Source organism: Lepidothrix coronata, unplaced genomic scaffold (genome assembly GCF_001604755.1).
Source record: "Lepidothrix coronata isolate B3197 unplaced genomic scaffold, Lepidothrix_coronata-1.0 Scaffold44, whole genome shotgun sequence".
Classification (NCBI taxonomy): domain Eukaryota; kingdom Metazoa; phylum Chordata; class Aves; order Passeriformes; family Pipridae; genus Lepidothrix; species Lepidothrix coronata.
This window is the reverse complement of record NW_016690224.1, coordinates 5,237,443-5,261,679: the sequence shown is the minus strand read 5'-3', so window position 1 is coordinate 5,261,679 and position 24,237 is coordinate 5,237,443. Positions and strand designations below refer to the sequence as shown.

The window sequence follows — 24,237 nt, the reverse complement described above, 5'->3', positions numbered from 1 at the left end:
CCGCAGAGAAATAGAATATTGAAATAGAAATCACAGCACTTATAAAGAGAATGAATGTTTGGTTGTAATTATCCTTTTGTTGAATACTATCCACAATAGAAGTCAAGCAGGATGGGTGCTGGAACACTTTATAAAAGCTAAATTCTGTGGTCACAAGATACTTTGGGCTTTTCCTGTGGGCTGATGTTACCTCTCAAAGAAATCTCTTCCCAAATCCAGAATATCTGAATATTGAGCTAAATGCATGAGTAAGGCAATAACCCAAAGCTGCATGGAGGGTCGCTGTGGTTGGGACTGGACTCTGTCAGGGACAAGTGGGAGCTACAGCAGCCCTTGGCCTGGGTTGAAGGCAGTCTGTTTGTCCTATGGCCAACTCATGGTGACTTGCTGCAGGCAAGGACTGTATGGAAAGATGTGTGGAGCCTGGAAGGTAAGCTCAGTGTCCTCTGTGTGTTTCCAGTAACCACAGTCCCAGCTGACAGCAGGTCTCTTATTGAGACCTACTCAAAGACTCCTCCCCGGGTGGGATCAAAGCTTTTAGTCGGGCTGGAGGTAAGGGAGGGTGCCCAGCTGGGCTGTGCTTGTACAGCAAATCGCTCAGCCGAGGGGCCCCAGGAGCGCTTTACCCGAATCCCGTTCCTGTTCATTGCAGCGTCCTCAGTATTACAGCTGTTTTAGGCGGCGCTCAGGCCCCACCCGGTGTCCCCGGTGTCCCTGGGGGTGTCTCCGGTTACCGCGGCCGCTCGGCCGGCGGCGTCCCCGTCGCCATGGCAACGGGAGGGCGGCACGTCGTACTCGGGAAGCGCCCCTCCCACCAGCCGCTTCTGACCAATGAGCGTCCGAGGTGCTGGTGACGGTGACCAATGGCTGTCGGGTGGCGCAGAGGGGGCGGGGCCGAGGCGTGAGGGGCGCTTTGGGCCCTCTCCCGGCTCCGCTTCTCCCGCATCCCTGGCTCTACCGGCGGGACCATTCCTTGGCAGCGGAGCCGGCGTTGGGTCGCCTCCGTCGGCGGGGAAAGGCTGTCGGGGCCGGGCGATGGAGCGGCTGCGCTGGGCTGGGGAAGGGCTGGAGAGTGGCGGGCCTTGTGTGGGTCCGGCTGGAGAGCGGGTGCTGAACGGGACCCGGCATTTCAGCCGCCGCTGCTCGGGTTGTGCCCAGGGTTGTGCCCGTGCCCGACACACCCGGCAAAGCGTTGCAGGGTCCCGGGAGCTCGCTGAGAATGACGGTGCAGGTGACTCTGACAGGTGCTCCTGCAGCTTGGAATGCTTTTTTGTTTATTACAGGGAGCCATGTGTGATCAGACGGCTGTGATAAAGGATACCGATGCATCAGAAAAGATGCAGCAAGATGTTGTGGAGTGTGCCACTTGGTCTCTGGAAGAATGCAGTGCTGAGCATAACACTGTAGCTCATTTAAAGAGGATGAGTGTTTGTTCATAATGTTTTCCTATTGAACATTATTTTGGACTTTAAAAAAAATGAAGCAATAATGTTGGCATGTAAGTAGTCCAAAAGGGACGAGTTCTGTGGACTCTATTTAATCCTTTACTCTTTGCTCCAGAAAGAGCACTTGAATAGTAAAGGTAAGTTCTTAGTGGTCTCTCTTGCAGGATTTTGACAGGAAATATATTTATTGCATTCCTACCTGGCAGTGCACTGTGGGAAGGAATTCTACAGCTGTGTGACTCAAGACCAGCCCCTTCATCCTCTTCTGCCTGTGTTCTTTTCTCCTCAAGGGTGCTCAGAACCACGGACTGTTTCTCAGACTCTCATCTTGTGACTCAATTGTGTTCTAGTGGCACAAAGCCTGGTGCCTTCAGCCTCCCTGAGGAAGCAGACCTTGGCCTCCAAGGGCAGTGTCAGGGATTTCATTAGCATAGTTGTTTTTACTGGGGGGCGGGAGGGGCAACTTCCTTGTATTTATTTTCTTCCTACAGCCAGCTTATTTGCAAATAAAAATGTTGTGTTTTGCCTTGAAAAGCTTTTTTCTCTCAAATCCAGAAGATCTAAACACTGTGGTAACCATACTCATAATGTGGTTGGTAATTCTAAGAGTAATAGACCTAAACAGGGGAAAAAACAGGAGTTTAAATAAGGCCTTTTATGAGGCTTTTCTTAAATAATTTTCATAGAGGATTTATTGAAATGTGTAAAGCACAAGTTCTTGGATTTGTTGATCTGGTGTTACAGGGCATGGGGCAGAGGATTTTTCCTTTAGCAGGTGCAGCAAATGAGCAACAAAATTCAAATTATGGTTTTATCTCTGTAGGTACAAAACTAGTGTTGAAGCTTTTACTTGAGGGCTGTAGATTCAGATCATGGTATGAATTACAGGAGGAGAGGTGCCCTTATGTGCTCCACCCCTGCTGTTTTTGAAGAAACTGGGAACTGCACTCCCATTGAACTTGAAGCTCTCATCCCTAAAATAATGGGAGGGGATCAGGAGCTGCATTCAAGATCTATATTATTTTAAAGTTTTTTTTTAAAAAATGCCTTTAGGATCTCTGTTGCCTCGTGGGGTCTTTTCCCCGTTTTGCTTTGAAGGACAAGTTAAAAACTATCGCTTCAATTAGGCACGATGGTTTTTGGTTTTTGTACTTTTTCTTTACTTTTACTGTTACTTGCTGCAGGTCGGCGGCAATGATGTGATATCAGACGATGTTACGCCCTCTCGGGGGTTGCCGGAGGAGGGGCGGGCAGGGCTCGCTGTGCGCGGCTCCCGGCGCCCCGCGCGGCCGAGGACTACGAGTCCCGTCATGCCCTCGGGCCCGCCCGGCACCGGCTCCATCCGGGTCCGGCCACTGCTGCGGGCGACTCGTCGCCATTACGGGGCAGCGGCGGCCGAGCCGGGGCCGGTGCGGCGCCGAGCAGCCGGTGGGTGCCGGGGTGGTCCCGACCCGCTCGGGCGGAGGCAGCGCCGGGCCCCGCGGGGCTCCCTGAGCAGCTCGTCCCTTCCCCCTCCCCTCCCCTTCGCCCGGAGCCCCGCAGGCCCGGCCCGGCCTCCCGCGGCCCACCCCGGTTCGAGCGGAGCAGCGAGAAGATGTCGCCATGAAGGAGGCCGAGGCCGCGCTGCGCCGCCCCCGCCGGTCGCCCCCGCGGGCCATGAGCCTGGGCCCCCGCCGGCTCCGCCAGCGCCCGTCGTGCCCCCCCGCCCTGGGCCGCCGCTCGCCCGCCGGGGCGCCCGTTGATGCTGCAGAGCCCGCCCGGCGCCACCCCCGCCACAGCCCCCGCCATGGACAAGAGCAGCCCCTGCGGCTCCGGAGCGCCCGGACCCTCGGCCGGCAGCAAAGGGCAGCAGCCGCGGTCCGCCTCGGCCGGGCCCGCCGCGGGGGAGTCTAAGCCCAAAGGCGGTGAGAGCCGGGAAGGGGCTCCGGGGAGAGGGATGGAAGAGGAGGGAGGGGGTAACCGTGGGGCAGTGGGGGCCCACGGCCTGTGCCGCGGTTGGGTTCGTGGTGAAGCTGGACTTCGCCTTGTCGGGTTGTTTGTCTCTCAGCTGGGTTTTTAATAGGCGGCGTTTCAGGTCACTGCTTGTTTTTGGTTTCTTTTTTCTTCCTCTTCCGGCTCTCTCTGCTCGCTGTTCGCAGAGCTGGGATTCCCACTCTCCTCTTCCTTTAAGGATTAGTACTTTATCTTCATTACTATTGGAGTAATCAGCTTTAGAGCTAAAGCTCTTCTTCTATAGTAAGAACATACGTTTGCCAGTGCCTGTGAAAAAAACCCCTAACTTCATTCTGTACTCAGTGTGTTGTTACACCTCCCTAAGGATCTGATATCCTACACAACATTCCCCTTATCCTGGTGTTTGTGACCTGCTTTGGGGGAGCTCAGAGTTAGATGTGTGTTGTTTGCTCATCTGGCATTCAAGCCAAAGTGTCACAGCTGTCATTGCAAACAGCTGGTTCTGCTGACAGAGCGGTTCACCAGGAGCCAGGATAGTTCCTGTCATCTTTTCATGGTAAGACCTAAGCCCACTCTGGTTCTCTAAACATCTTGGGGAGCAGAGTGTTCCTGGCAACCTTGCATTTTTTTTTCTAAAATTAGAAATAGGGCAATAGTGATTAAAATTAGTGGTTTTAATCCTGTAACTATGTGAGAGGGTGTCAACAGGTTACTACAACACCATTGCTGTACTAATTTCCTTCCTCCTCAGTGGTTTGTTTCAGCTGTATTACTTCAGGTCTCTGAGAAAGCAGCAGTGTACCCCAGAGTTAACAGCAGAGTTAACAAAATGAGTATCTTGAAGTGTTTGTTGACTTCTTTTTGGACCTCCTAAATGCGCTCGTGTCATGGGTAACCAAGTATTACCTGCTCTTCACCTCTGTTAATTGATCTTCCACAGGATTGACAGAAGTGGGACATGGGAAGTGACTCACCCACAGCTCCCCAGGTTGTGGCGTAACTGTGCAATTACAGTGAAATTTTAACTTCAAATTCAAACATGTAAAAATCTTTTTAGGGAGAACTTTTTCTGTCCCTGTCTTGCCAAGAGACACCTCCTCACTACAGCTTCTTTTGTAGTGATGTGTGGTGCTGTATGGAGGGTTGTGCACAGAATACAAACATCCTTCAGGAAGGAGTTAAGGTGGCCTGTGCTGTGGCTGGCATGCCTTCATGTGGAAGATACGGTATCTGTGCTGAGGAAGGAAGTAAAAGGCCTGTCATTTCAGCCCAGAATGAAAATGTTAAGTGATTTTTGTGGAATGTCACGTTTTAAAGGCTTGAAACAATGCCACTGGTAGAAGAGGAGCAGTGGGGAGAGGAATCCTGATGCCTACTCTAATACTTCTGATTTTCAAAGTTATTAAGACCTCTGTTAATTGTGTATTTTGGTAGCTGTTGCACGTAGGACACTGGCACGTCACCATATGTGATTTTTTTCTTTGAGTTCCTTATCATTGGACATGTAGCTGATGTGGTCCACCCAATTTCCCTCTTTCAGGAAAGGTGTAGAATGTATTCTCTGTTTCTCCTCTGAAATGGAAAGTATTTTTATGGACCACAGACCTTCCCCAGATGGTCACTGGGTTGAGTTCACTCCAGCTCTTGCCATTTCATGCTTTCCAGAGTTACCTGCTGTAACTGTCCAGCTGAGGAAATGGACACTCACGAAACTCTGTGGCAGCTTCTCCTTCTGTTCCTCTTGCAGCACAGCTGGAAATGGGCTAAACAGAATATTATATTCTCTTTTACTTGTGGAAGTTGGATTCCACCTATCTTTTAAACTTGGCCTTAGAGACTAAATTAAACTCGGAAGTTTCCAACGGAAAAGTTTCTTTGCGTTATATATTCCAACAGGAATCACATTCCATTAGGATGGAATAAAGTAGCTAAGGAAAAACAGGCTTGTTGGGTGTCTCTGCAGTCCTGGAGACCTGAAGGACATCATTAATTCTCACAGAAGTTCTGGGCCTTATCATACCCCGTGTGAGATGCTTGGCTGGGCTGCGTGAGTGCTCGGTCACCTCTTGCTCACTGGGATGTTTGCCTTGGCAGCAGCAATAGCTTCAGTGTGTTTTCATGAAACCACCCTGTGGCTTTAGTGTGATCCACCACAAACCCCTTATGCAATACTGTTGGCTTCAGCACAGCTCAGCAGAAAAGAAGAGGTGAATAAAGGTGGAAGGAAACTGCAGTTCTCACCCCAGCAGCAAACCAGTACTGCAGCCCCAGTGCCAAAATGGTCACCTAGAGCTGCTCCTAGTCCTGTGAACTTGGTCTCCTCTCTCTGGGTCTCTGGAGATACAGGGCCTGCTCCAAAATGCACGAACAGTTTTGTTATTTGTGTTTTTAAGTTATGTAGACAGTATTTTTTTATAATTCTCTTGGAGTGTGGATGGGTAGATACATCCACATAATCTGTGTGTGTGTATATATATATATAGGTTAGATCCTATGAAAACAGCAAAAGGACAGAGGACCTGAGTGAAGAGTAAGTACCTCACCAGCACTTGCTGTTGCTCATTCCTAATTTGCCAAGGAAAGAAAGAAAAAAACAAACTATCAAATCCAAACTTATGCTGCTTAAAACTGGGCTCTAACAAGAGAGGATAGCAGTGAGAATCCTTCACTTTTCTCCCTGCATGAGTGCAGCTGTCCTGCCCTGCTCTTTGTGGGAGTGCAGGGATGGGTGATATAAAGCAGAGAGCTCCCTGATGTGGAATGCTGGAAGGGTTGGAATAGCGTTTCTTAGATTCAGGGTGGAGGAAAAGCGTTCCAGTTTACAAATGCATAGTCCAGTTCTTGTCTGCTGACTGATTTCAGTGCTACTCTGATGAACCAGACTTCTCCTGAGGATAATTATTCTGGGAGCAGGGAGGAACTAGCAATCCATAAAATCAGATTTGAAGCATTGTGAGATTGGTTGTAAGGTCCTTTTAACACAGGCACAGGTGGAGAGTCCTTTCCTATAAGTGTGAGAGTCAGTAGTGATTCTCAAAGACTTCGAGAGTTGTCTTGAAAGGATCTGTAGTATGACAGGAATGTGTGTAAACCAGCTGACTGACAAATTTGGTGGTGAGTAACTTGATTAAAGCTTAAAGTGGTAGGAAATTCTTCTGTCAGCTGCAGGTGCAAGCTGTTCCTTGTTCCTGGTCCTTGTAAAGACCCACTTTAGACTGATTTCTCTTGAGTTGTTTCTTTTCCCCAGTTGAAGATTGCAGAGAAACTGCAAAGTTGTACAGGCAATAGGTGTGTGCCCCTCTAGAGTGTTCACTGAAATTGGAGATTTATGAAGGTCGTGGAGCTCTAAAGGGACAAGCTCTGCTCCTGAATAACTGAAGTAATAGTCCAAACCTCTTCAAAATTACTTAATTTTTTACCAGAGCCTCAGAGGTGTTGATTATTCCTTCTTCCCTACAAACACTCTCAAGAAACACTCGAGTAATCATTCAGCCAGACCTGGTCACACCCTCAGTACTTGGCAGCTTCTGGTGTGTTTTTTTCCTGATAACGCTCAAGCCATGTCTTTTTAGCCTGATGTGCATTAAAGCAGTGCCAGCTATGCTAGCATGTGTTTGAGTTACACAGCTGTGCTTCTGACAGAGTTGGTTTAATTCTGAATTAAAGGATCAGCCCTTTCAATAGCAGAGTAAATGACCAGTTCTGATGATAAAGTTTGTCTGCAAAAAATGGCTCTGTCACATCATGTGAAAGTAATGATAGTGTCTTTCTATAGCTGTAGTTGCAGGCAAAGACTGAAATCTGCCAAGTGGAAGAAACAGCAGAGCACCACAAAACCCCATCCAGCCACTTTTATTACTTAGTTTATTCTTAAGAAGTTGGATTCTCAGTAATATATAATAACACACGACCTTCCAGTCCTCTGCCCACCTTTTTTGGGGGGTGCAAGTGGGAGAGGAAACTTAAAATAACAAAAAAAAAAAAACACCTTTATGTGAATGGCACCACTCCAGCTGTTTTAAATGCTTGGGTAGATGGGAAGTGGTGCTGGGAAAGGGGAAAACGGGAAGCACCAGCAATGAAACTGCCCATATGGAAACATGATCCCGAACCACAGTGGTGTGTTTACCTAACACGTAAAGTTTATATTAAGGGGTGGGGAGGACTGCAAAGTGGGAAAAGGGAAACCAGAAGGCTTTTATAAATGCAACTAGATATTGTGTGGGGCCTTGCTGTTTGTGTAATGTTTACTGGGTATCCAGAGTGACTTCGGGGCTGGCTGGTGCAGGTGGATGTCTTGCTGGGCCTGTGGAGTTTTGTTTCTAAGCTTATCAACATAGCTCTTCTACAAATAAAACTTAGGGCAGGTGGTGGAAATGCCAGGTTAAGCGACAGGTCAGCAGTCTGTTGTGTCCTTGGGCATCTCTGATCTTGTGTTAAGACTACTAGAAATGCCTTCATAGTATTAACACCCTGTTCTAGCAGTCTGTTGTAGCAGCTGTTTTAGACACAGGGAACTCCTCTCAGGAGCCTGACTGATTTTTCTGCTCTTGTGAGCTTTATTCCTGCAGTATTTTGTTTTGTGCTTCACCACTGTGTCCTGTATGAGGGTCAGTGGTGTGCTAAGCATGGTTTTTGGCAAACAGTTCTGGCTGCATAGGTTGGTGGACTTAGTACTTAGACATTAGGTATGTGCCCTGCAAGGCCACAGAGCATTGAGTTTGTACTTCAAGATCAATTAGCATTTGTTGGCCTCATGACATAGATGTGTATTTTTAAAAGAGAATTAGATCTGTTGGGGTTTTTTAAGCATAGGGGCAGAACTGAGTGAAAACAGGCAGTGGGAGACTTCAAGAGAAACACAGGCAGTGTATTTATATGAGGGAACAGTGTATGATAAATTGTGTGTTTTCAGAAAATGGAATAAAAAAAGGAACTAGTTGTTGTCAGTTTTTGTAATGTGGCATGAAGGTATGGTATGTGATGTTGGTGTTTATTGCTTAATGAACCAGGCAACACACCAACATCTGGGGAAGGCAATTCCAAATCTGGATAAAGAAAATTCAACCATTCTGATAAAAGATAAAGCACAGCAAATATATCCTTCTTTTAAACTCTTTGACCAGCTCTTTGGGCAGTGACAGGAATGAAATGGTTGGGGTTGCTGGGGGATTTGATGTCCTGATAAACACCAGGGCTCAAGGTAGTGGCTGAGGTGAACTTCTCCCTGAGGTGAAGTTACACGGGGTCAACTCTGAGGCTGCTGACCTCTTTTTTTTTTTATTTCCTTTCAGATGGAAAGAATGCGAGTGGATCCAAACAGCGTTATAATCGTAAAAGAGAAACTTCATATTCAAAAAATGAGAACTTTTGCAGTCAGTCCCGTCGCTCCAATTCACAGAAAAGCAAAGCTTTTAACAAGATGCCCCCTCAAAGGGGAGGCAGCGGCGGAAGTGGCAAACCTTTTAGCTCTTCTAATGGTGGGAGACGAGATGAGGTGAGAATTGTAATGCCACGCCTCCAGGCCCTTCTTTCTTGGGATGACAGGATGCTCTGACCTGCCTAGATAGGTCTGCTGTGTTCAGCTCCTGGGCTGGTAAGGGAAAGAGTGGTAAGAGGTGCTAACTAACAGCATTGAGATGCCAGAGGGAGTGTGAGCAGAGCAGCTTGGCAACAACTGAGGAGGAGTGCTCTCTGCTCTGAGAGACTAAACTGCTCCTCATCAGACTTGTGCTCCAGACCCTTCCCCAGCTCTGTTCCCTTCTCTGGACCTGCTGCAGCTCCTCAATGTCCTTGTTGTGAGGGGCCCATAACTGACCCCAGGACTCGGAAGTGCAGCTTCACCAGTGCCCAATACAGGGGGACAATCACTTCCCTGGTCCTGCTGGCCACACTATTTCTGATACAGGCCAGGATGCCCTTGGCCTTCTTGGCCATCTGGACACACTCTGGCTCAAGGTCAGCTGCTTTTGACCAGCACCTGCAGGTCCTTTCCTGACAGGCAGCTTTCCAAGTCTGGAGCATTCCATGAGGCTTGTGACCCAAGTGCAGAACCCATCACTTGGCCTTGTTGAACCTCATACCAATGACGTCAGCCCATTGATCCAGCCTGTCCAGATCCCTCTGCAGAGCCTTCCTGCCTTCCAGCAGATCAACTCCCGCCCAAGTTGGTGTTGTCTGCAAACTTGATTAGGGTGCCCTCCATCCCCTTGGCCAGATCATTGATAAAGACATTAAACAGGACTGGCCCCAGTGCTGAGCCCTGGGGAGCACCACTAGTGACCAGCCCCAGCTGGTGTGACTCCATTCCCCACCACTCAGGGCCCAGCCATCCAGCTGGTTTTTTGCCCAGGGAACAGTGCACCTGTCTGAGCCAAGAGCAGCCAGTTTCTCCAGGAGAATGCTGTGGGAAACTGTGCCAAAGGCTGTGCTGAAGTCCAGGTAGACAACATCCACAGCTTTGCCCTTGTCCATTAAATGGGTCACCTTGTCATAGGAGATCAGGTTAGTCAAGCAGGACCTGCCTTTCACAAGCCTGTGCTGGCTGGGCCTGATCCCCTGGTTGTCCTGTACATTAGATGTGGTGGCACTCAAGATCATCTGCTCCATAACCTGCCCTGGCATTGAGGTCAGATTGATAGGCCTGTAATTCCTTGGATCCTCCTCCTGGCCCAGCATCCCATTTGCTGGCTTCCAGTGAGCTGGGACCACCCAGTTTGCCCCAGTGAGCCCTCCCACCCAGCCCCATAGACCTGTGTGTGTCTGAGTGGCACAGCAGGTGACCATTTCTCCTTGGATCATGGGGGCTTCATTCCAATCTCTGTCCCTGTCTTCCAGCTCAGGGGCTGGGTATCCTGCAGAACACCGATCTTAGTATTAAAGTCTGAGACAAAGAAGGGATTAATTACTTCAGCCTTTTCCTATGTCACTATGTTTCACCTCCCACCATCCAATAAAGGATGGAGATTTTCCTTAGCCCTCTTTTTGTAGCTAATGTATTTATAGAAACATTTTTTATTGTCTTTTGCAGCAGCGGCCAGATTAGTTTCTAGGACCCTTCTACTTTTCTCCATGCATAAACTCATTACATCCTTGTAGTCCTTCTGAGCTGCCTGCCCCTTCTTCCAAAGATCATAAACTCCTTTTTTTCCTGAGTTCCAGCTAAAACTCTCTGTTGAGCCAGGCTGGTCTTCTTCCCCACTGACTCATATTTTGGCTCATGGGGGCAGCCTGCTCCTCTGCCTTTAAGATTTCTTGAAGAATGTCCAGCCTTCCTGGACTCCATTGCCCTTCAGGACATCCTCCCAAGGGACTCTTGTCACCCACTCTCCTGAACAGGCTAAAGCTTGCCCTCTGAAAATTGATTTTGTCCAACCACTTCAGTGCAAAAATTTACATGAGATGTGGGTTTTGGGAAAGTAAATGTATTGGCCTCAATGACATCAAGGTAGAGTAAAACCAGACTGATGCTTTTATGCTGATGTGGATCTAAGTACTGTGGGCTGTTTGTGGGATTTAATTGATACTCTGATTTTTCAGTTTTGGTGGATGAGCAGCACTGCTTACCTAGACTGCTGATTCAAAACTCACCTGCTGCCTCTGTTGAATTCTCATTCTTTGCTTCATTATGTGAAAACTAACTGAAACAAGTACAACCTGTGCAAACAGTAATCAGAGTTGTATTGCTGTCTGTCTAAAAGAATATTGTCTGGATTTGAACAACTTTATTCTGTTACTCACCTTGACTGGGTTTTGCCAGCTCTTACTTGTCCTTATGTGTTTGTTTTTACACTCTCCTCCTTTTGCTCAGTGTGGGGTAAGATCACTGAGTTCTGACTTTCAGATTCTCCTGCACTTATAATGCTGCACTACTTGATTTGCAGAACTGGGATGGGAGAAGGTGAGTGAGGGAATGCTGCATGTTCTGTGTGTAATCACTGATGGGGCCTGGGTATCCACCTGTGCTGATGCTTTTGCAGTAAATTCTGGCAGGTTCTAACAAATGCTGTTGTCTCTTAGGTAGCAGAGGCTCAACGGGCAGAGTTCAGCCCTGCCCAATTCTCTGGTCCCAAGAAGATAAATCTGAACCACTTACTGAACTTCACTTTTGAACCCCGTGGCCAAGCAGGACATTTTGATGGGAATGGACATGGCAACTGGGGAAAAAGGAACAAGTGGGGACATAAACCGTTCAACAAGGAGCTTTTCCTACAGGCCAAGTGAGTGGGAGACCAACAGGGCTCTTATACTTCTACAGAGACACTGAGCTGTAAGGGGTGAACAGCCAGGGAATTGTGTTTGGCCTTGACTACTTATATTGTCTTTTCCAGGGTGAAATTACCTTGCCATACTGTTTTTAGTGGTAATGACTATATTTGAAAGGGACGTTGTTCTTACCTATTTACAAGGTGTCTGATGGAGTGAGTCCTTTAGCTACAAACCAGTTAATCTGCTCTAATTTTCTGTCATCACTTTGGAATATGACACTCCATTTTGGAATATCTATGTAGTTCCCTTATGGGGGACTGTGATTTTTTTCCAAAAAATTAGTATGTTGAGATGGAAGAGATAGCAGTTGCTGGATGAAAGCTGATTTGAATTTGTAATTTCCAGAGGCAATTACTTATATAGGTCTTAGTTCTTAAGCTGTTGATTATTTTGCAAATCCCTAAGTATGTAGTATAACCCAAATGATGATCAATATAGTAATCCAGCAGCAGAATTGCTTTTGACTGGAAATAATGGTTGAAGTGTGTTCAGGACTCTGCTCTCTGATAATGTTAAAGATAAAAACTATTTTCAGCACTGGTGCTTCTGATTTTTCCCTATTGTTTTGTGGCTTATTGTAGTGAAATCTATTTGCAGGAACCCCAGTAGTTCTAGTTTTTGTGACCACATTTTTTCCCCATGTCGATTCCTTGTTTTTTAGTAGATCCCTGATGGAGCTGGCTATTCCTTACATGTTTCTGGAAAACCACACTGCCTGGCTCATTCTGTAGTTAGTTTGTGATGTTGTGTCTAACTGAAATTAGACAGATCTGTATTCTGGAAATCTGGTTGTGAATTGAACTCTTGATTTTTGTAGATAGAAGTTACTGACTACATCCAGCAGTTACTGACTACATCATTTTCTGCTGGACAAAGAAGCAGCTCAGAGAATCCTGTAAAATAGTTCTCAAAGAATTTTTAGAAACAACTGAGTGGATCATCTGTCTCTTTGCCTTTCCCCAGCTGCCAGTTTGTTGTCTCTGAAGAACAGGACTACACAGTCCACTTTGCTGATCCAGATACCTTGGTCAACTGGGACTTTGTGGAGCAAGTGGTCAGTTGTGATGGGCTAGATTTTTTTTTTTCTCCTTCTTTTTCTTAAGAACCTCAACCTGTCTTTAACTGCCTCTTTCCCTCTGTGATGTTACATAAAACTCAGCTGTTTTTGAGTTGAGGCCTTTTCTGTCACTCCCACAATACTGGGAAAGATCTGTCATGGAATATATTATGAAATACTTTCATGACAGGAAAAGAGAAGTGCTAAAATCTATTAGGAAAATTAGCAGCTTCTTCTTGCTTTTGCAGATGGGAGCTCATCAAAAATAGTATCTGACATTCTGTAGACAGAGTCCTTGTGATCGAGATATTAACAGAAAACTTGGGCACGAGTCCATGGAAGAGGACTAGGGTGTAGAATTTTGAAGAATTATTCTGTGCATAGGTGGCCTATCTTGCCTAGCAACAAAATAGAAAATCTCTTAAGAATTGTGGTCAGAAGTTTGGGTTGCCTCAAGCAGAAACTTATATCTGCCAAGACAGTCTGGTGCATGGCGTAGGTGGAGAGGAGGTGGGCTTACTGTTACCTGACACTCCAAGAGAGCTGAAAAATCGAGGTGCTTGCTTGGCAGTTCTCTCTGCCACACAAAGATGCTAACAAAGTGTCTGACTAAACCCAGAATGTTCATGGAAGTGGGTAAGTTCAGTCTCGCAGCTGAACGGGGCTGCACAAGTCTGCTTGTGTAAGTGAGGCCACAGAGCTCGTTTGCCATCTCCTCACTGTCTGAATTCGGATGATGAAGATGCTGCTAACTCTTAGAGATGATGGTGAATGCCTCGGGGGGAACATGAGAAGAGTCACTTTTTAATGTCATTAGAGTAGAGATTCCAGATGGGTGGCTTTGAAGGTTATTCCATGTGCAGTCTGAAGGTGTTAATTCACAGTGTACTAATTTCTTGGTAAATAAGCAGAGCCTAAAGAGCTGGAAGATAAAGTGTTAGTGTAGATCTTACAGGTGGCTTATTCTGTGTCCCAGGAACTGATTTCTGGGTCTAAAACTTGTGCTATTCTTCTCATGTGCCATTCCAGCGAATCTGTAGCCATGAAGTGCCCTCTTGCCCAATATGTTTGTACCCACCAACCGCAGCCAAGATCACCCGCTGTGGGCACATCTTCTGCTGGGCATGTATCCTTCACTATCTCTCCTTGAGCGAAAAGACCTGGAGTAAGTGTCCTATTTGTTATGGCTCTGTTCACAAGAAGGATCTCAAGAGGTGAGACGATATTTATTAAATTATGTGTCTCTTTGAAATGTTATTTTTACACGGCTAACCTCCTCCGTACATTGCAGTGTTGTTGCTATGGAGACACGCCAGTATGCAATTGGTGATACCATTACCATGCAACTTATGAGAAGGGAGAAAGGTGTTCTGATAGCACTGCCCAAGTCTCAGTGGATGAATGTGGTGCAGCCTGTTTACATCAGAGGTGAGTGTATCCGAGTACTGGTGGCTGGAGTCCTGCTCCCAGCTGTGGCCAGGATTTGTGTAGACACAATTTGCCCTGCCAATGCTGTGCTGTCATCTTAAAATAAACCAGATTACAAAACATGGGGTTTAACAACTGAAAGCTTAATGACAACATATTAACAATAAACTTTCTACCCACACTTTGGTTTTTTTGTAAGTCTTTAACTTATGTGCTGTTTCCCTTCAAGTGACTGCACTGCAGACTCCTGCCTTCTCAATCATTGCTGTTAGTTTGGTGTGTGTTTTGTATCCTACAGTCATTGGTGTGACTCTTGCTGCTTTTATTGGCACTTCAGTGTCCTTAACTTTTTCCCCCCTGGCTCCTCATTATACAGCTCAGCAAAAATAACTGTGTCTAAACTATTTCAAGGCTGTAATCTTCACAAGGTTTTCATCATCTTCACTTATCAACTGAAGTCAGTGAATGATATGGTGAAATAATCAAAATTATTGCAAACCTATTCCAAACATCTGTTGCCTGACATCTCTAGTCAAGAATGTGACTAACTCATCATCATCTTATCTGTTAGTATCACAAAAATTTGGTGTCTAAAGAAATAATTTTACTGAACATGGCTGCTTTGTGGGCTGTCTTGGCTCACTTCATTTTGCAGTCACATTTAGGAAAGGCTGCATGCATTTAAACCCTCTGGAAAAAGTCAAGTCTCCTTAAGTGTGATGGGTATCCAGCATGGAGGCTGTAGGCTTACATGTTTCTCAGTATTTGAAAGTAAAGATCTTTTAAATCCTTTCATCAAACAAATGAAAGAACAAATACAGGATTTGAGATCATTTTAAAGCCAGACAATTCAGCATTAACTTGATGTTCTGTAGACAAGGTTGGACCCTTGGGAAGCTGTGAATATAGGGACTGTATTAATATGTGATGCTGTGGTTGCTGTAAACTTAATAGTTAAGTGCTTCTGTAACAAGGATGACTACCTTTTGCTGAACTTGCAGTTCTTTATCTTACTATTTCTGCTATGCTTCTTGTAAAAACCTCATCATAATGTTTTGGATGGATTTTTGATACATATGGACTTGTGAATTAGTTTGAGCCAAACCAGGGGTTGCACTGAAGAAATTTCCAATTGCAGTATTTTTGAGTATATTGAGAAGAGGAAGAAGCTCTAAGACTGCATTGTTTCAGGAAGTTTTGACCCCTCAAAGGCAATGCTTCCATCATGTAGAAGTGCAGGCTTCATTTTTTTTGATGTGTAGCAACTGAGTGGCAGATAAACTGCTGTGTGAGGGAGATGTTTTTAGCGGAGCAGGTATGTGGCACCAGCCTGTGATAGAATGGTAATATGTGGACTGAGTATTGTCTTCCCTGGGGGGGTTAATTCACAAAACTGAGCAGCAACACAACTTCAGAAGAAGCAGCAGCCCAAACTGGTGCCTCTACATACAGACACTAATGATTGGTGCTCCTTCTGTTCAGATGACCAGCACAGCCAGTATTCAAAGCTGCTTCTGGCATCCAGGGAGCAGGTCTTGCAGCTGGTGATTCTGGAGGAGAAAGCGGCTTTACTGAAACAGTATGAGGAAGAAAAGCACACCCCAGAAGCTTGCTTTATTGAGGCAGCTATCCAGGAGCTGAAGGTAACAACCTGTCTGGAGGCTTTTAGTAACTTTAAGAGTATGCTGAGTGCTGAGCATCCATGCTCTGCTGCACAGATGGTAGTGTTCTATTGGGCAAACACGGGCAAACCTGTACAATATTCCTTTTCTAAGCCTTTAGGTGTCCTACTTGGGTGTTCTTTCCAGTACCAAGAAGGCGAGGACCTCTCTTTGAGTTACTCTTTATCACAGATGAATTTCTGTGAAAATCTGTGAAATCTTGAAGTATAGGACAAGGCTAAAAATAGCTGTGGTGGTCTTATGGCTTAAATGGCAAATTGAAACTTGTTCTCTTTGGATGACCTGCAGGAGCGAGAAACAGCACTCTCTGCTGACCAGGATAAAAACAATGGCATTGCTGGAATCAGTGCAGCTGTGGAAGAATTGGTCCTAGAAAGCTCCAAGGCTGTGGAGCCTGCAGTTACCCAAGAGAAAAAGGTGGGTGACAACTCTGCTCTGGCAGATCCTGTTAATATTTTATTCTACCACTTCACACTGCAGTGTACGGTGAACTCGTGCCAAAGATTTTTGCAGAGATGATAATCTTTGAAGGAGGTGGCGTGGTACTAACTGTATCCTCTCTGCTGTGGTAGTGTGGTGTGGAATATCTCTCTGCATTTGATGAGGAGCTTGTGGAGCCTTGCTCTGACCCGGCAAGTTCCTTTTCGCCTCCTGCGGAAGTAGAAGAGGCAGCGCTGGATGAAGAGGAAGTACCTGAGGTGGACACTGTGGGGGAACCTGATACGAACACTACAGAAGAATCAAATCCAGCTGAAACAAGTTACCAAGACTCTAAAGATACAGTTAGCTCTGGACATCTTGGCAACTCTCCTTTTTACTATTTTTATCAAGGTCAGTGCAATGAAATCCTGGAATCATGGGGGCAGAGATGCCTCCTTTGGGATCCTTCTTGAGGAGTTTGTCCCTTCATTAGACGCAGCTAACCCCTGTGAAATAAAAGTCCCACAGAACCTCAGAAAGGAGCTTTAATTTTATTAGTGGAGGGTGTACTGAGGTGGGGAGAAGGGTACTGAAAATGAACAGGCAGAGAAGGAGTGATGATGTCTTACCTTGCAGCGGAGGACGGACAGTGCATGTACCTTCACCCGGTGAATGTTCGCTGCCTGGTCCGTGAGTACGGCAGCTTGGAGAAGAGCCCCGAGAAGATAACTGCAGCTGTAGTGGAGATAACTGGCTACTCAATGACAGAGGTAGTTATTCTGTCTTCTTATTAATTAGGGGCCGTGTTTTAGCAGATGTAGCTGATAGAGGAGACTTGTTTCTCTTTATTATACTAAATAATAACTGTGAATGGGTTGGGATGCTAATCTGTGAAGGGCATCTGTGGAAAGTGCAGTGCTTTTGTTGTCTTTTGATAAGTTGGCTGCAGTCTTGCTTTTTATTTTCCTAGAAGGTAGCAAGTTCTAGGAGTAAGGGAATTGCAAGCATAAGATTGGTTTGTTGTTTAAGCTGTTTTAAAACAAGCAAATTCTTTTCTCATATAAAACAGTAGCTTGAACTAGACAGATTATCATCTTTCTCAACTTGAAGTGTCTGCTTCAGTCTTAAAAAGTTGTTTCTGAGCAGTGGGATGTTATGAAAATACAGAGGATGGAAAGAAACTTCAGTGTTTTAGACAGAGGGAGTGAAAGTGCTTAAGGCACTGAAGTTCTGGAAGAGGGAATGGGTCTTGAATTAATTTACCTCAAATAAAGACAACTGTAAGAATTGACACATGCAGTAACAACTATACATAGTTTTTAATTAATCTTTTAAGAAATTATGCATTCAAGTGAGAATGGATGCAGAGGTAGTAGGGAATTGTCTTCAAGTTTTTCAGCCCTGCAAGGAAAAATAGAAAACTGCTTGATTCAGCCTAGCAAAGTGATGGTCATTAGTCCAAGTAATTTAAGTATAAAAGACAAATTTGGTCCAGCACAAAAATAATTGCATTGTAAGACTGGTGTTGCAGAATTTTATTCCAGTGATGTGAGTGAGAAGGGAGGAATAACAAGAAAATCAGTAAACGAGCTGGAGTAGCTGCATCCAAATGTGATTATGGTGTAGTTGGTGGAGGTCTTGGAACATTTAGTTCTGACCCAGGGCATTCTTCACGTGTTTGTAGTTTATGAAGTAATTGTTGTGTCTCTGCTGCTGGTTTTTTCCATTTGATTTGATGGGTGGTGTGCATTCCATCTCCGTAAGCTGTTCATCGCTGTGGCAGCCTCTGGGCCATGCTGTGATCATGTATCGCTCTCTTTTTATCAGGATATAAGGCAACGTCATCGCTACCTCTGTCACTTGCCCCTCACCTGTGAGTTCAGCATTTGTGAACTGGCTCTGAAGCCACCTGTCATCTCTAAGGAGACTTTAGAGTTGTTTTCAGGTTGGTACTACCTTTCTGGTAGCCTCTGCCACGTATCCATGAGGGTGAAGGGGAAGTCTTTCTTATCCCTTAATGGCGGAAAAAAGAACACACATAGCAGCTTTACTCCTCTAGCATCAGCTATCTGATGACTGCTAGACAGACCAACCCCAATTCACTGTTTTATAGACAACAATTATAAAAAGAATAAAAAAATTCCCGACTGCTTGGAAGAGCATATGTCGTTTGTAGGAATATTTTGTTACTGATGTGTTATGACTGAATATGTTGTTGTCAGAGCTGGAGAAAACACTGCCAGAGCATTGGTGTGGGGTTTTTGATATCCAGTGTTGTGCATTGCTCCTAGATGACCTCGAGAAGAGGAAACGCCTGCGGCAGAAGAAAGCTCGCGACGAGCGACGGCGCGAACGCAGAATTGAGATGGAAGAGAACAAGAAACAGGGCAAATGTAAGTCGTGATTGCTCATAACTGGTGGATTTGCAGTCATATTTAGTTGCTGACCTGATTTGGTGAGCAGTAAGGATGAACTGTAAGGCCTTTAGTTTGTAGTGTGTACTTAGAGCAAGATTACAAAGTGTTAGAAACAATGTCAGTATAGTGAAAACCATAAGCTGTTTTAGTCAGGATGTTAAGTGATGTTATGCAATGGCTGCATACTTACCTTTCTGGGAGAGACAGAGGGCATTTGAGGGCACAGCTCTATCTCCAGGGTGTAGAAATCTCTCAGGATTCTTAGTTTCTGTTTTTATAGTAATCACGATGTAGAGTGAAAAGTGAAGAAGGAAAAAAAGGCCTAGGAACTGCTTCCATCCAGCAGCAGGGCTTGTACTTGGTCTCTGAAATAGAGGGTGGAAAGAAAATTGAGTTGGCACCTCCTAGACTCCTGAAACAACTTGCATATTGACAGTCCTCCCCCACATTGTGTAGTGCTTTAATTTAAAACCTCTTTCTAGATCCAGAGGTCCATATTGCTTTAGAGAATCTGCAGCAGTTCCCTGCTTTTACTTCTTGCCCTGGAGAAACTACCAGCATTGATCATCAGAGCTTCTGTCAGTCTCCTCTTGGCAGAAGCCCTGTGTTTCAGACAGGTGAGCATCTGCAAAAACACACCACATCTAGCTCTTGATTATTCTTTTGGGATCTATTGCTCAGGTCTTCATGCTGAACTTTCTCAATACTGATCAAAGACGGCTTCTTTTCAGAGAAGTTGTGGCTGTTCAAGGCCAGGTTGGATGGGGCTCTGAGCAACCTGGTCTGGTGAAAGGTGCCCATGGCAGGGGAATTGGAACGAGATGATCCTCAAGTCCCTTCCCACCCAAACCATTCTGTGATTATTTCCTGGGTTGCCTGTGAGATCATACACAAAAGGCTGATGTAGCTAAGAAACATTCTGGTCCTTTGTCTGCTTTTTGCTACCTCTACCTCAGTGACTTGGAGATCTGCCCTGTAGTTACCCCATCTTTTAAATCTCTGCTGAGGCAAATAAAAGGAAAAAAGTGCCCCCGAAAGGGAAGAGAAGTGTGTATGCCAGGAAAACACTGCTGGCATTTTTTCTTTCTACCCTCTCCATCTTCCCCACCACATTATACTAAAATAAAATGTAGCTGATGAGCGCTCAGTTAGGTTGTTGTCCAGTGATGCTTTACCAAATGTTTTATCTTGCAGTTCATAAAAAGCATTAAACAGAAACTAATCTTAAATGTTTTTCCCGAAACCAAAACAAAAACCCAACACTCCCCCAAAACCAAAACAACCCCCCCAACACCCCAAAAAAAGCAAACCCACAAACAAACAAACAAACTCAAAAAAACCCCCCACAACCCAACTTAAATTTCCCATAAATAAAAAGATTGAGGAAATTTGAGAGGTCCCACCATGTGATTGATGGATGGAACCAATGAGGTAAAAATGGTTAATTACATAAGATAAAACTTTGTTTCATCCTGATAAGCAGCATAATGAGTGTCTTTGCTGAATGCAGCTGGTTTTAATTCATTCTGTGCTCCTGTCTCTGTAGAGTCTCTTCCAGCTCCATTGTCACCTGCTGCCAGCCAGGTCAGCCCATTGCTCTGTGGGAGTTTGGAAGAAGAGTCTCCCTTCCCTTCCTTTGCCCAGGTAAGTTGTGTAGCAGAGTAAATCTTGCCAGAATTACCCATGTCTTAGTTGGGGATTAATCTGATAATACAGTTGCTTCCCCCACAAAAACAATGTGGGATAAATCTTAGGGAGGCATCGTAGGGTTTGAGTGCTTGAAGGGGTTCCTAAATTTTTTTGCCACTTAGGGTATATGCAGGTTGGTTCTAGTACATGGAGTTTAATAATATCTTACAACTTTTTTGATAGATGTTGAGAGTTGGAAAGGCAAAACCAGAAACATGGCCTAAACCTGTTCCAAAGACAAGAGGTAAGAAAATTTGATATTAATACTTCAGGTTCTCTGCCGTGCACTTAAATCTGAGAGATCTTGAATCTTCACAAGAAACATCTGGAGTGTGGAGGGGCATTTGCATGGGGGAAGTTTAATGCAGCCTTTGCATCTCTTTCCCTCTTTCAGATGAGAACACTCTGGCACTCCCTGTGCCCGTGGATAGTGATGGAGAAAGTGACAGCTCTGACCGCATCCCTGTGCCCAGCTTCCAGAATTCCTTCAGCCAAGCCATTGAGGCAGCCCTCCTGAAACTGGACAAACCGTCCACGGCTGATCATCTGTCAGGTAAAAGGCAGAGGGGAAGGCAGGAAAGATTTCTGAAGTGGAAAAAATGGAATATATCTCCTTCTTCCTCTGGGAGAAGTGAGAGCAGCAATTTTGAGGACCAGAAATTGGCCAGAGAACAGTTCTGAAAATTGTCAGGTTGTGGTTTCTGAACAGCTTGAGTAGGGCTTCTGTCAGCTTAAAGCAGCCTCTTAGTGGGAGCTGAGATCTCCAACTAGCAAAGAATCCTGTTAGGACAGAGATGGCTTTTGACAATCCTGTTTGCCATGTCTCTGCTGGAACTTAAATTCAGGTTATGCATCTTTAAACTAAAAATACCTGAGCTGCTGAACTACCGCTCAAGTTTGACCAAAATGCTGAGGTAACTGCTGGCTGAAATTACAAGTTAAGGAGTGTGAAACAAATTGAGGTGAACTTAAACCTCCAGCAAATTGAGATGGACTTAAACCAGCCTGATGCTGGCTGATAAAACTCATTTATAATGCTCAGTTCTGATGTTCAGCTTTGGCTTCTGTCTGGAAACTGCACTGGATGATGGAGAGAGTTGGATGGGAGGGCCTGGGAGTTTCAGTGGAGTATCAGCTCCAGTTGTGTTTTTTGGACATGGATGGAAGTGGTATTTATCAGACAGACAAATTGCTGCATGCATGCAGTCCTGGGATCTGCTGTTGCAACAGCAACTTTGCAATCAGTTATGCTCGTTTTAAGTGTGTTTTAGGTGTGATAGAGTCTCCCTTAGTTTGTCTGCAGTAATTTTTTTTGTTAAAATTAAACTACCTGGTGTTCAGTGAGTTGATAGGAAGTGTTGTGGACCTGTAGAAGCCATTTAGGCTAGGGAAGACCATTTGTGTGATGTTCCTGTTCCATGAGAAGAATGACAGTTTCATTTTAATTCTTCACAGAGGAAAAGGGAGGCAAGAAAAGAAAGAAACAGAAGCAGAAGCTATTGTTCAGCACCTCTGTTGTTCACACAAAGTGATTCTGCTATTCAAGAGAAGTTTCCTCTCCTGGTTTTCTTTTAATTTTGCTTTGTTTTGCTGCTATAGTTTTAAGTATTTAAATTTGAACAGCCTAAACTTGTGTTTCCAGAGCTTCTAGGGGCTTCAGAAGGAAACCATGACAATATGTGTTGAAGCAACATGTTTTGATTCCAACTGCTTAATGAATTTATACTGAAACAGAGTTTTGAAAGTAACAACCCAGAGACAAATCCACCAAGGCTTCTAATTGCCGAGTCAGTTCTTTGGCCTGAAAAGCAGTTTGAAAGTCTTTACAGCTGTGTAGCACTGCCAAAGTACTGCAATATTACCCAAGAGAAAGGGCAGAGAGCCTTTATTTCCCTGTAGTTAATTATTCATGGACAGAAGTCCATCTGACTGACAGTGGTGCTGTTTCAGTAAAGCTGTCAAACTGCTCTCTTGAGAAACTGGTTTTGGCTGCACTGGAAACAGGCAAAAGAGCTTACTGGCTTTAGAGTGTTAGCTGCTATATCTGTTCTGTTTCTAAAGAGCAAGAATTCCTCCTGTTCTCCTGGCTTGGAAAGATTTAAAGCTGAGGTGAGTGAGTGTAAAGCAGAACTTGGCTACTTGGTTTTGAAGTGATTCAGTGAATTTGTGTATTTCAAAATGGCACTAGTGGTAGGAGGAACCTCCTGGCTTCTCTCAGTTGTTCAGCTCTGTTTTAATGTGGGTGAGTGAGGCTGCTAATTTTTTTTTATTTTATTTTTGTTTTTTGGCAATTACACATTCTTTGTAACCTGGTCATATAGACCAAACGCTCCCCCCTAGGACTTTTTTGGTAACCACCTGAATGATGGTTTGACACTGGCTGCTCTTGAGTTGGAAGAACAACTGATAGCTGAAGTCTGTAGATAACTTTTTATACCCCAGAAATAAACTGGGGTTCTCTTGTACTGGGATAAGGGCCTGTATCTGCTTGGTTCTGGGATGTAAATTGATGTGTGCTACAAACACGCCTCTTCTGGACCCCTCCCCACTCTTTCTTTGGGTGGTCACATTCTGCACTGCTTGTGGTTTGATTTGAGCTCATGAGTTAAGTGGTGTGGATTTTGTTGAATAAAATGAACTCTAGGTGTAATGTACCAGTCAAGGCCAGCAGTTGCAATAAATCATATGCACACGCAGTTCAGAGTACTAAACCCTTCCTCCTCAGCTGCAGCTGACCTGTCAGACCAGCCTGGAGCCCTAGAAAACTTAGTTCACAGATTCAAATTTTACTTTCCTGCTGACAAGAATTAATTCCAGAGAGCTGTGTAAAGTACCACTAAACTTACAGTGGCAGCCCGAGTGTCTTCTGTTGTCTTTGGCCCCACTTGCACCAGTGGTCTGCCTGCACTCCTACAGGCTTTAGCATGCTCTTTTCCTCACACTGTGAGGAAAGTGTGTGTCTGAGGCTCCTGGAGTCAGGTATTCCAACACCACTGGCAGTCACTGGTTGTGTCCCTGTTTAAAAGGCTGATGTCAATACATGGATGCTCAATTCCAAAGCAACAGGCTCCACATTACACCAGTGCTTCCTTGAGGCACATGTGCCTCATGGGAGGCTGCTACCAAAGAGTGCACGTGGCCATAAACCAGAAAGAACAGGAGAGAGGGGAGGTAAAGAATACTTCAGCTGCTGCAGGAGGATAGAGGGAACACCTGCCAAACATTCTTTGAAAGTAGCTTGACTTCACGCTTGGTCACAACTAACCACACTTGATGGAAAGACAGTACAGCTTGTCAGGGACTGCAAAGAAACTAAGACAAGATGCCTGGAAGTGGTAACACATCTTGCTGTCAGTGCTTTAAATGCATATTGGAAAACAATTGGTGAGGGCAGAGAAAGCAACTAAGCCATTCAAATATGCAGTTAACTGTGTTCACAGTGTGTCATTTTAAGCCATGGAACAGGAGTAACTTAGTGTCTAACCAGTATCTGTTGTGTTCTATTATCTCTGCACATTTATAGTCAACTTTTCTTTGCATTGGGAAGAGAGACAGAATAGCTGGAGCTGGTGTGACTCACCTCCACATGTCACAGGCACTAGGACAAGGGAAGTGATGCGAGCAAGGCAGGCTGTCCCTTCTGCAGGGGCAGTCTCCATAGGGACAGCGTCTTCAATTGTATCTTGTTTTCCTATGGATTCGAGATAATACCAGCAACGCTACTTTCCTGTAACTGATTGGTGTAAACTTAATAAATATCTAAGCAGTACTTGTACCTATGACTTTTATAATGGGTGGGATGGAGTTGAGCCTTACAGCTCTGCCTTGCATTCCCTGTACTCTCTCCTCCTGTGTACACAACTGGTGCTTTGCTGACT

General features: G+C 45.2%; 1 protein-coding gene across 1 annotated transcript; it reads left to right on the top strand.

The window, feature by feature from the left end:
- Positions 1 to 2,785: 2,785 nt before the first annotated feature.
- On the top strand, positions 2,786 to 24,134 carry RNF10 (ring finger protein 10). The gene is made up of 17 exons (XM_017814294.1): positions 2,786 to 3,349; positions 8,693 to 8,895; positions 11,418 to 11,617; positions 12,630 to 12,720; positions 13,753 to 13,937; positions 14,015 to 14,151; positions 15,634 to 15,794; positions 16,122 to 16,250; positions 16,406 to 16,664; positions 16,890 to 17,023; positions 18,081 to 18,198; positions 18,545 to 18,646; positions 19,153 to 19,287; positions 20,217 to 20,314; positions 20,543 to 20,603; positions 20,754 to 20,912; positions 21,815 to 24,134. The coding sequence occupies exons 1-17, from the start codon at positions 3,187 to 3,189 to the stop codon at positions 21,889 to 21,891; spliced, it is 2,412 nt and encodes an 803-aa protein (XP_017669783.1). The 5' UTR covers positions 2,786 to 3,186; the 3' UTR covers positions 21,892 to 24,134.
- The last annotated feature ends 103 nt before the right edge of the window (positions 24,135 to 24,237 follow it).